General features: G+C 39.0%; 1 protein-coding gene across 1 annotated transcript; it reads left to right on the plus strand.

Moving 5' to 3' along the window:
• The first annotated feature begins 1,092 nt into the window (after window positions 1–1,092).
• tspan4b (tetraspanin 4b) lies at window positions 1,093–12,707 on the plus strand. Its single transcript, XM_032588193.1, has 8 exons — window positions 1,093–1,413; window positions 5,646–5,715; window positions 5,958–6,149; window positions 6,338–6,412; window positions 7,672–7,767; window positions 7,966–8,079; window positions 9,300–9,383; window positions 11,264–12,707. The coding sequence occupies exons 2-8, from the start codon at window positions 5,647–5,649 to the stop codon at window positions 11,330–11,332; spliced, it is 699 nt and encodes a 232-aa protein (XP_032444084.1). The 5' UTR covers window positions 1,093–1,413; window position 5,646; the 3' UTR covers window positions 11,333–12,707.
• Window positions 12,708–13,133: the final 426 nt, after the last annotated feature.

Here is a 13,133-nt window from a genome sequence, read left to right on the forward strand (position 1 = left end):
TCAAAGATGAGGCAAGTAAAAGGCACCAGGCAGGCTGAGCAAAGTGAAGAAAATCCTTCCTGCACAGACGTGAAAAAGTCACAAAGTCGGAAGTAGAGGACTAGAATGGAAATCACAGGGAGCTAAACGGGAGAATCTGGCAATATGCTGCAGAAAGTGGCTGGAATGGTCAGATTGTGTTCAGCAGGCCTGTTTGATCAGAGCAGACGTGTTTTTATGATTCTGAAAGATTGTTAGATCAGCCAAGTCCAAACATTGTTTGATTTTTACTCAACAGAAGACGTTTAGCTTCTGTTGAGTGAAATCCAGACTCCACATCACATTAGTCCAAGGCTATAGATGAGTTTTGGAGTGAATGTGAAATGAACCAAAACTGTAGACAATCCTCTGACTCATTTAGGTTCTTACTGTCAGCAGCCTGGATACAGAACTAAAATACATTGTCTATGACTGATGAATATGTAATTTATTAAATGTTACAACATTTTCTGATATATTTTCAGTTTTGCTAAGGTGACAAATGTTGGTGTTCAACTCGCCAGAGTTCAGTCTAACAGTGATCTTCTCCTCATCTACCCAAAGCTCCGTGTTTTCTGGTCCCATGATGTTATCCTCAGCTTTTTATTTTCCTCAATCATGAAAAGAATACATTTCAAAGGTTTTAATAGATGTAGGTTAAAATGTAATCCTCTGTGAGACCCAGGAGAGTTTACAATTTGGGTTTGAAATGAGTTGAAATAAGTGGCTTAAAACATAAAATCCCTCAAATACAGTGATTAGTTTTAGATTATGGGACATAATCTGCTGTTTGGTCAGGAAGCGGACCAGCCTGTGTGTTCCGCTGTGTCAGAAAGTACTTTACTTCTGATGTTTGCCGAGTCGTGTCACTGAAATGGAGGAAACAGGCGACTGACCTCAGATTTCTGGAACAAAGAAGCGAAAAATGGAATTTGAAAGACATACTAAGAGCTGGAGTCTGTTGCCCAAGGAGGGAGCAGCAGTGTGAAAAAAAAAAAAAAAAAATGGTAGGGGGAGGGATCCGGAGTGGGACGGGCAACAACACACACATCTGGAAAACATTGAGGAGAAAGAGAGAGAGAAAGAGAAAGAGTGGAAGAAGGTGGGAGAGACAAAGTTGTAAGCCTGTGAGAAGAAAGGCACTAAACATACGGTGAACCTTTTAGCATCTAATTATGTTTAAATTCCAAGTCTGCAGAAAAACAGGTTAACTAGTAAAAACAGGCAGACTGTGTTTACCCAGGAAGGAGGAAAAGAGGAGCAAGAAAAGCTGACTGAGGCGCCTGGCCGGTTCAGAAACCAGATCCAGGACGTTTGTCAAGCTAACAAAGCGTCAAGGAGTTCGGCTTCAAGAGGAGAGGGACAAGAACCGAGAGAAGACAGAGCCATCTTCAGGTAAAGACAAACTCCAGGTTCCACTTTACAGATAAAAGAAACTTCCAAACTTAGGATTTTAAATAGATACTTTATGATGTAATAACGTTGTTTCATTTTTGCTTCTTACATTAATTACTGAGATCTGAGTCCTGATCAAGTCAAACACTGAATATTCGGTCTAATATTAGGGGCTTCCACAGCCTGGACCCCTGAGGGACGGTGAGGGCCTCTGATGGGGTGGGGAGGCCGAGGTGGGGTCACCACCCAGACACTCAGTCACAGTGATAAAACCCTCTGAGCTTGTTGTAGAGTTCCTGACGCTGGATGGTAATGCCCACATGGAGGTCAGGAGTTCCTGTTTTCAGCTCAACATGAAACGACTTTGATAAAGAGACGACTATATGAGATTGTTAGATAATATGTTGTAATGATAAAATCTCAACCAGGATTATAGTGCCTTGCAAAAGTATTCACACCACAAATTTAAGAGCATTCTATTGATATGTTACATGTAAGACCAACACAAGTTGGTAGATAATCGTGACATGAAAGAAAAATTAAACACTGTTTGCCATTTGGGGAAAAAAAAAGGTGCACATGTGTCTTAACCCCGATTCATCCCAAGTCCACACCTTACAGAATCATAGTTGACTGCAAATAAATCCAGCAGATCCAGAAACCTCAACCAGATTTGCACAGATTGAATTACTTGCTGGTAAGATCAAACCTGTAAGGAGAGCATCTATTAGTGTAGGTCTGAATTTAGCTGTGGACTTTGACTGGACTGCTGTAACCCATGAGCAAGCCTTGATCTAAATGGTTCCACTGCATCTGGAGGTTTAGGTGGCTGAACCTCAGACAGCTTTGCTTCCAGGATTGTTTTGTCTTTACCTCACTCTGACCAACAGCATCCCACAACATGATGCTGGGAAGGATGCCTTCAGAGGGAAGTGCAGGGTTACATTTCCTGCTGTCTCCTATGAAGGACTTGTGGACTGTCCAAACTGGACATCTTTTAACAACTGATGCAGCTCTTTCTTCAGGAATTTTATTACAAGAAACTTTTAGATTGCCTGGCTTTCAGTAGATTCCTGCTCCTACCTCAGCTTTGGATTTCTGCTGCTCAGAGTCACAATGTGCCTCTTAGCCATTTCATTGATTACTGATCACCTGTCCAGTCAGTGCAGATGGACGTCTGTGTCCTGGTAGGTCAGCAGCTGGTCCATCCGGTCTTCATGTCCAGATGAAGGACTGGTCAGGCTCTAGAATGTTGCTGTAGAACCTGACTCTGCTCTGTTGCAGCTTTGAATTGATTTTATGTGTTTTGTATGTAAAGCACCTATAATGGTTCAGTAATGGTTCAGTATTGTTTCAGTATTGGTTCAGTTATGGTTCAGTATTGTTTCAGTATTGGTTCAGTATTGATTCAGTATTGGTTCAGTATTGGTTCAGTAATGCTCTCAATCAAACCTCAGAGGCCAGAGAATAAATTAAAAATGGGTGAGCTGTGTCTATAATCATGTGAAGACAGACAGTGAGTACGTTGGAGTTTATTTTGTGCATCAGAAGAAACAGAACTGAATACTGAATGTATGCTCAACTCACTTTTCAGATTCTTATTTCCCAAAAAAGGAAAAAACATGTTCCATTTCCTTCTACTTCACAATTACACACAACTTCTTTCATTTTAAAATGAAAGAAAAATAAAATGCTCAAAGGCTATGAATATTCGAATAAATACAAATATAATAGTTTTATGACGTTTAAAAGAAGGATTGGATTAAGACACCAGCTGAAAGTTCGTTTTGTTCTATTTCTCAGATCAGGAATACTGCAGTCAGTTTTCATGAAGCTGTTCTATTTGGAATCATAGCTGTTTATCACTGCTGCCATTTTGGATTTTCCTGTTCATGACTCAGATTTGACTTCTCAAGGCTACGCTGAGCTTCATCAGCTATGCTACAGTTACATCCTGCTCCAACCCCTGATCCTAAGGGTTTTTTCAAGCAAAGGGTTTTACTTTGTGGAGAAATGATCCGAGGAAGATGCTGTAAGTGAGAGAAGACATGGGAAATGCCTTCAGCAGTATAATTAGGGCTATTGAGCTGGGGAGGGAATTTCCTTCCTGTCAGCAGTTAGACTTCCTGTGCAGGGTGGCTGGAAGGACAATTCAGATTGGGCTTGGAGTGGAAACGTGCTCATGCACACACAAGGGCGTAAATTCCATCTCATTATTGGGGGGGACCATAAACAGGAACATTTCTTAAGACCAATTTTGGGGGGGTCGGCGAAGTTACAGTGAAATGTAATGTAAGATGTGGTTTAAAAAGTTTTTAAACCATATTCAAGCTGCAGGACCAAAAATGACTAGTAATGCACATCAAACGTGTTTTTCTCAGTAAGCAAACTGTTGAGAAGTAAAACTAAAATTCAAATGTTGTTTCTATGCGAGTTTTGTTCAGTCTGACTGATCTAATCTCTGCTACACCTTTACAAAAAATTAAGGTTCTAAATAAAAAAGCTTTAATGAATAACTGCTCTTAATAAAATTCCTCATTAATATTGTTTTATTGAAATGGCTTTCAATACAAGTTATGGGCTATTTAAATTATAACTTGTTCAGTTGCTTTATTTTTAAGCCTTTTTTAGTTTTGTCATGTCCTGAATGACTGAAAACAAACAAGTAGATAGAAATAAATATCTGGGGAATATCATAACTTAAACATAACATTTAAAGCACCAGGGTTTATATAGAAAAATATTCAGATTTTTTTTGTGTGTGGTTTTAAAGGCTCTACGTTGAAGACAGTGAGAAATAAAGGCATAACTTTCTGTTTTTTCTATCTGTTCTCTCTTCTGTTCTCGGCTCCCAAACACAGAGCTGTTGGTCACTTGCTCAGCTCGCCCCTCCCGTATCAAACTTCTAATTAACTTAAAGTTAAAGAATCTCAATATGAATGAGATGTTTTCTACCTTTGACACAAAAGCTTAAATCTATGAAAGCAGTGTAGCAGTTTTGCTAATGAGGCAGCTTATCATGATTCAGCCAAACTGCAGTTTGATTTTTATTGTTAATGTGTTTCACTCTATTGAGCAGTGAATGTAAATGAAAGATTTACATGTCTTTTGCTTTACATATTTACTTAGTGGAGGGTTGTTATTTGTGCAGCAGAGCTACAGCTAACAGCTAACAGCTCACTACAGCAGCCTGTGCCGTTCAGCGCTGCTGTTGCTCCTCCTCCACTTTGCACTGAACCATTGTTCTAATAATGGTAGGGGGGGACCTAAAAGTTAATTCTTTTATTTTTCTGAGATAAACGGCAGATTTATTTTGGGGTTTTTTTGTATATTTTGTCTTTTCATATTGATATTATTTAAATGCAAACGTTTCTTCAATTATTGTTTTTGGGGGCGACAATTCTAGACGTTTCCAAGATTGGGGGGTCCGGACCCCTCATAATCCCCCAAGATTTACGCCTATGTGCACACAAACACATAATTACATATATTTATACTCAGTGATTAAAGTTTAATGAGAATTTTAAAATATGTTCTATGTGTTTTCTGTTGAAATGTGCTCTGGTCATGGATAGATGGTGAGAGGAGTTTAAAAAGACTTGCTCAAAATAAAATGAGTGAACATGAACTCAAAAGAAAACCTTCAATATAGCATACGATGTATTCTGTTCTAAAATGTATTTTGTGATTTCAGGCTATTATAATAATCAAAAAGATAACAGATTTTTTTCTAAATTGGAAAACAAGAGTTGTTACCACTCAAGAAGCATATGTCAGGGTTTTCAGCTGTGATCATCCACACAGTGAAAGAAAATCCTGATGGATTTTAAATCTTTCCACAGCCTGGGTTCATAAGATCAACAAGTTCAATCATATCCAACTTCAGCTTCCTTCCCTGAGCTCAGCTCAATTCCTCCAATACAACAAAATACATTACAGTCACATTTACATTCAAACCCAAATACAGAAAAATTCAAGTTATATTCATTTAATCCAGCGATTCCATTTAAAGAACAATGTCAGCAGCCAATCCTGCTGGCTCTGTATCTGGAAGCAAAGTGAATGCATTCCCTATAGAAGAGACATTTTGTGTTATTATTCATCCTGATATATTTTTTTAAATCTTAATTATGATCCTGACTCTACTAATTATTTCTTTAATATTATGCAAAAACAGAAGTGCATGTACCCTGCAGTGAAGCTGTTGGTCTGTCTGTCTGTCTGTCTTGCAGGATGTCTGTGTCTCAGCGGTGCCTCTGCTGCGTTAAATACTTGATGTTTGTCTTCAATCTTATCTTCTGGGTCAGTATTTTCACTGATCAGTCACAAGCTGCTGATCTTATTTTCATATGTTCTAATTTTCTAAGCAAAATTGTAAAAATAAATAAATTACTAACAATAATAATAAGAGAAAATGTTACAGTGCCGTCTGGACTCTTCATTTATTGTTGTGTCTGAAATGGAAGATAATTAGTCATTTATGTTTCCTCTGGTGTTGATCCTGCTTTGACTTTACCCTTTGACCTTTGACCTTTGCCTTAAAGCTGGGAGGATGTGGCTTGTTCGGCGTCGGGATCTGGCTGTCTTTCACGCAGGCAGAGTTTTCCTCTCTGCCCTTGTCCTTCCCATCACTCTCAGCTGCCAATCTGTTGCTGGTTGCTGGAGGCATCACCATGGTAACAGGATTCCTGGGTTGCCTCGGGGCTCTAAAAGAGCAGCGCTGTCTTTTGTGCACTGTAAGAACACTACATTTAAAAATAAATAAATAAAAAAGAACTTTTAAAAAAATGTTTTTTCATGGAAGAATTTGAGCATTTACATAATTATGGAGATACTATAGAAACAGAGAACACCGTGTTATAAAGGACGGCTTTAAATTCCGTCTAACCTTTGACCCCAACATGTGCTCTTCTCTGTTTTGCAGTTCTTTGTGATCCTGTTGATTCTGGTCCTGACAGAGATCACCGTGGTTCTGGTTTTATACTACCTCCATGACCAGGTGAGCTCAGCCTCCAATCTGCACCAAGAGAGCAAAAACAAACCCAAACAAACAGGAGAAGAAGATATGTCTGCTCAGGTTTACAGATAGACTTTATTTTATGCATTAATTATACTCTGACTAATTTCATCACATATTGGAACCTTCTGTGAAGATTAAGACTATCTGATTGTTTTGATATTTGACGCCTTCAAGCTGCTGTGGACGTCTGGCCTCTCTGCAGCGACAGGCTTTTTAAACCCAGACACCTTCAGGCGTCACCTGAGTGGCAGCCAGACGTTGTCCACCCGTCATAACCTGAGTCTGAATGCAGCTGTTGAGGATTAATAGAGAACACCAGAGAACGGGCAGCGTCATGGAAACCAAGCAGCAGGTCAGGGTGGACATAGTGGAGGTTTATTCAGAGTTAGGTTCTACCACAACCCAGACCTCTGATCAGTTTGTCATCTGAACATGGAGGGAGGATGGACCAGAAACTGCAGTAAGAGGTGGTAATATGAACGATTGAGTGTAAACGCCTACAACACTTATCAGACTTATATTTATTAAAGAATTTGAAAGCATTGTGTTGTTTTTAAAATTGTAACATACAGTATACACACAGTGGTGTCCAAACGGTTTGCCACAAGAGACAAAACTGGCAAATTTAAAATACGGTTGGGCCACAAAATTAACTAAAAATACAAAAATGTTTGAAACATTTTATTTTGTTTGTTTGATTTCTGTCTTTTTTTAGTTATACCTTTTGAACAAAAAATATGAAATCTGTAAATTACAAATCCAAAACATAAAAAGGGTTCTGGACTGTTGCCTTATTTAAAAAAAAATAAATAAATCAGACAATTTTTGAGGTCTTTAATTGGTTTGTGTTTTGTTGGGGTTCTTTTATTTTTAACCATTCTTGATTTGTGGTCAGGGGCCGAGCAAAATCCTTTCTAGCGCCACAAATGGACCTCGGGCCTCACTTTGGACACCCTTACATAGCATAACTCCAAATGAAATACTCTAAAGTCTCACCGTTTCATGACAAAGTTTAAGGGGTGGGAATACTGTTGGAAGGTCATGCATGTCGTCCCGTGTCGTCCTTGTGTCAGTGAAGCTACAGCTGCTCTGCTAATCTAACTCCCAGTTAGAGCAGTGAGGGACTGGTCAGGGATATTGAGCATAATGTAACAGTAACATGAGGAAGCTGAGGCGTGAGTCAAACCGGTGAACTATTGTCTCAATAGGTAACTATGAATCTTTCTGTCTTTTCTCAGGTGGAGTCACATGCCAAGGGGGACTTAAAGGAAGGCATGAAGAAATATAATTCAGAACATGAACTTAAAAAATCCTGGGACAATGTGCAGAAGATGGTACGCACGAACTCTCCCATGATTCTCTCAGAACCACTTGCATGCTAAGGTTTTCAGGACATCAGATATCAGGCATAGCTTACCAACTTTAATGCTCAAAAAAATGTAATGAAAGATAAGCAGAACCAGCCTGCCAAACAGAAGTTATGTAAAGTTGCAGAGAGGACTCACTCTCCTCCTTTATGTCTCTATGTGCAGTTCAAATGCTGTGGCGTCAACAACTCCACAGACTGGCATGAAGTGCTGAATGGAACGCTGCCCTCTTCCTGCTGCCCCGGCGCTGACAGAGACCAGTGCACTGGATGGAGTGAGGTTGGTCTGTCGCTCAGTTCTGTAGGGAACATTTGGAGCACCAAACATTTCCCAAACACATGTCTGGGTTGGTTCTCTGTCATGGAAGCTAAATGTGCTCCAGATGCCCAAATTTGTTTGTGCACCACAAGTATTTGCTGACAGTAACAACAGGAAAACCTTTCTACTGTTGAACCAGGATTGCCTACATTTCACTAGAGCTCAGAGTGAGGTGGGGGTCAGAGTGAGATGGGGGTCGCTGGAGGGGGCTAATCACTGCTGCACTTCATGCAGCAGTGATTAGACTGGAATGTTTTCCTGTCACTGACGGGGGAGAGTCAGTGACAATAAAGTGGGAGGAACAGATTTAAGCCAGAAAAGACTCTCATTTCACACAGGAGAGAAAATAAAGGTCAGCCGCAGTTTGGCTACGTTGATATTTAAAGCTGCAGCATGTCACTTGTATAAAAAAAAAAAACATGTTTTTTACATATTTATTCAAACTGTCACCGTGTTGTGACACTATGGTAAGAGACAGATAATCTGTGAAAAGATGGATCCCCTCCACCTCCTCCCTGTGCTGCTCTTGCCGTCTAAAGGAATGCACAGACCAAAAACAACCAATCAGAGTCAGGAGGAGGGGCTTAGCGCAGGCAATCATCCCCATGTACTAGCTAGGAGCTCAATATTTTCACAGATTTCTGTGGTCTACATATCAGGTAGGCTTCATGCAGCAGTGACTAGACTAGAATGTTTTCCTGTTGATGTCCAGGACTTTCTAGGAAATAAATGTTGAACTAGATCAGGGGTGCTCAAGGTGGGTCCTGGAGGGCCGGCATCCTGCATGTTTTAGTTCTCTCCCTGGTGGTAGTAAAAACCTTTTCACCATGTCAATGTTCTTCTTAGGCCTTCTAACAGCCATCATTTGATCCAGGTGCGTTAAACCAGCGAGAGAACTAAAACATGCAGGATGCCAGCCCTCCAGGACCCACTTTGGGAACCACTGAGCTAGATGCATTGTCTAGGAAAACTGATTCATGTTGATCAAAGATGCACATGAACATTTTGCTGTTTGGGGAACGCATTATTACCATTCCACCCAGAGAAACTGCCCTGAATGGAAAAGCAGATTTTAAGACCAGCTCCTGTTGTTCATGCATGTGCTGACCTCAGTCCTCTACCTCTGACCTGCTGTCACTCATCAGTCTCCTCTACATGTTGTGTGTGAATGTTTGCAACAGGGGTGCTTTGCGAAGGCCAAAAACTGGCTGAGTGACAACATCCAGCCCGTCCTGGTGTTTGGAGTGTGCATCGGTGTTGTACAGGTACTTTATCTCTACGTCCTCATCATTTGAACAACTGAGTTGAAATTAACAACTGTTTCAGTCTGTTTAGCCAAGAAAAGCTGAACTCCAGCATATGAAGATTCTTGGTCCCCGGTTATCTCATTTTAATTTTGCATGAAGATACTTAAAGTGAAACTCGCACCAAAATCCAATTTTATTTATTTATTTATTTATTTTTTGCTGCTAAACTGTCTAAACAAGTTATTTAGAGTTCATCTTCATGGTTCTGTGGGAATTGCTGCTTTGCTCCCTTGTGCTGCCACTGAGTTGTCCAAACAATTTCCTGCAGAATTTTGGATGTCCTGCACAAAACTGTCAGAAAATTGTCAGTGTGGATTATAAGGTCCCTCTTGAAAATGAGATCTAGATCTCAACGGGGTTTACCTGGTTAAATAAAGGAATATATATAATATATATAAGGAGAATGCAAAACTTCATTCGCTTGAAGACTGTGTAAGAAATCTGCCAAGAATTTCCTGTTTATTCCGACAAACACAAGGCCCTCAAAACGGCTCTGAAAGCTAAAAGTGCTTCAGTCAGCCCATTCCCGGGCTGAAAATGTTGCAGTTTCAAAAATCTTTTTTCATTTTTTTCTATTTTCCATTGTTATATTGAACTTTAAAAATGCTACGTAAGCCTAGAACATTTTGACTTGACAAGATATGGCACTTGACTAATTCAAGATATCAGTAATGTCATCCTGACTAGACAGAATATTAATTTAAGTTATATTAAATAGAAAGGCTGTGTAAGATAAAGACTTTTCTAAAACACCTTAAAAGGAATTTTGACTTGTCAAAATTACAATCCTAGATATGCATAATTTAATTTTAAGATATCTGGAATTTAATTTGCGCTTGTCAAATCTATTTTACTACTATCTAAAAATACATTTAAGATATTGTGGTATCATTCAAGATATCTTGAATTAGAATTATGACTAGTCAAAACTAAAAACGAGATATCTTGAATTTACTTTATGACTACTCATAAGTTAATTGTAGGTGTTGGAGGTGTGCCGATCGATCCTCCTGTGTTCTGCAGAATTACTCAGCTCAGTCAGAACCAGAACAAAACAGCCATGTTCTCAGGAAGTTTTGATTTAGTAACTCAGGATTGTTTATTTTGATGCAACCTGTGTTTGACATTGAATGAATGTTTCCTCTTTTTACTTGACATTACTTGATATATGCAGTGTTATGAGACTTATTTCATTTATGTATAAATTAGGCTGTTGAGAGCCTTACTGTTAAATATTGCTTTACTGATTGCAGGTTTTTCAGTTGTCCTTTTGACTGAGTAGCTGCTGTAGTGTGCCTGCAAATATTTTTGCATGTTTTATGTCTAAATTAGGTGAATTTATTACCAGATCATTTTTAAAATTTCGCCAGATCATATAGTATCATTTATACCTAACACGAAAAATGAACATCCAGTCCAGGTGATCGGCCTCATGGGTGATCGGTATCGGAATCAGCAGCAAAAAACCTGATCGGAGCATCCCTAGTAGATATATGAAATACTTGGTTCTGATTGGTAAAGTATTTACTCCAGTTTTATTTGGTAAAATATAAACATGTTTTTTGTTGTTGTTCTTATTGTTTGCTTAATTTTTAATAGTCTTTGTAACCATGTTCCTTTCACTGAATGTATAAAGGGCAGAGCGGTGAATAACTTGTCATTCTAGCAGTGATCAATGTTAGCTTGATCATTGAGCACAATTTATAAGTCCCACTAGTTTTCTGACTTTGGGTTCAGAACATGAAGTTGGGATCAAATAGAGCATTTAGTGGGTTTCAGTGTTAGACTGATAAAGATGCAGCGCTGCTCTCTGACCGTGCGACTCGTCCTCTCGACAGATTTTGGCCCTGGTGTTCTCCATGCAGATGTACTGTCAAATTCTCTACGCTGAGAAGAACCTGGACTAACAGCAGCAGTCCGGCTCACGTGGGCCTGAACTGAATCGTCTGGAAGGAGGAACTCCAGCGGCTGCAGGGGGCGCTGTGCTGGTGAAGGAGGGGAAACGGGTGGATTTGAAATGCTCTAAGGTGACAGGGTCCCAGTGATTCCAATGCAACTTTTTTCTGTTAATGTGTGTTTGTGACATATTAAGGATGTACGTCGCTTCAAAAATCACTTTTTTAAAATCATTCATTTGAACATATATATATATCCAACCACAATATAAAGTATGTAACTTTATATTTTCCAGCAAATAAAACAATATCAGAATTTGATTAGTTATCATGGTTAATTGTATACATTATCATTCATTTTCAAAATGCTGCCTAATAGTTACCTTTGATTGCTGTGTTACGTTCTTCTTCTTGTGTGTAAACTCCACTAAATTAAGTTTCTGTCATTATGGCACCGTGGATGCAGCTTAATGCTGCTTTAGTTCACCGTCTAGTTTGTATATTGCAGCTCTATAGAGCAGCTGGAGGGAAAACCCACTTCCTTTTAAGCCTTCTGCTGATTCTGTGGCGTTTGGTGCAGCCTCAGCTGGCTCATCCTCCTGACCCTGTGCTGTATTTAAAAACGGCATTGCTGAACAAAAGGAGTTGTCAAAGTGTTGATTTTATCTGTGGAAATGTGACAGAAAAATGCCACTGAAGTCTTCCTTCTGAACAACAGTTCAGCTCTCCGGTTAGAATCAAGAACAGGCAAAAATAACGTTATCTCATGAGTATTTAGGTATAAACTCTGGAATTCATCACAAGTAACTGGAAGTGCAATATCATTGTGCAGTGTAAACTGATTCTTTACAGGTTGAGCAACACTCAGTCTCACACTACAAGCTGCTTCTGTGAGATTCAAACTGAATTAGGATGATTGTAAGTTTTGTATCTGTTCACATTGTATTGGTCAAACTCCAGAAGTTACAGTATAATTCTGACTGATAAAACATGTTAAGATTATTTAGCACAAAATTACCTTTTCATTTCAGTGAAGTGACACTGAGTTTGTTCATTAAAAGCAAATCAATTTGAGGAACTTGTGAATATTTGGTTTCTTATGTTGTGCAATTAGAATCAGTTTGACTGAATGACATGTGATGTATTAGAAGAATTTGTCTTCAGATGTTTAAATTGATGGACAAGGGAATGTTTTTTAGAGAAATTACTTTTTTGTTGTAGAAATTATGTTTCTGTATGATTTATTTCTCGATGTTTGAGTATAAAAGTCAAATAACCTGGAAGAGAAATATTATGAATGGAGTAAAAACTGTTATATCATCATCATAAAGTAAAACCTACACAACTGTCTCTGTCCATTATTAAAAAAACATCAAGTCTTTCTACACTCACTGGCTACTTTATTATTCACCTGCATGTTAACTCAAGCAGCAAATCACATAGCAACAACTTCATGACTTACAGAAGTACAAGCTTAGCAAAAAATGAGGAGGAAAAGCTGTTTCAGTGACTTTGAACTGTTGATACCAGAGAAACATTTTGACCAGAAACGGCTCCTCTACTCATTTTCTCACACCCTCATTTCTCTGTCTCTCCCGCCACCAGGAAACATGAGACTTAGGCCATAACTGACAAACCGTTTCCAACACTTTGTTCAATCAGGACCAACTGCAGCAGTCCTGAAGGCAAAAACATGTTCAACCCAAGACTAGCGAGGTAGACCTAGAAGTGGTAATAAGTTATAACACATTACAATCTTAGCAGGTAATATATTATGACTTTATTAACAGATGTTGAATATATTAGCAGATAT

This window comes from Xiphophorus hellerii, chromosome 16 (assembly GCF_003331165.1).
Source record: "Xiphophorus hellerii strain 12219 chromosome 16, Xiphophorus_hellerii-4.1, whole genome shotgun sequence".
In the NCBI taxonomy this organism is placed as follows: Eukaryota; Metazoa; Chordata; class Actinopteri; order Cyprinodontiformes; family Poeciliidae; genus Xiphophorus; species Xiphophorus hellerii.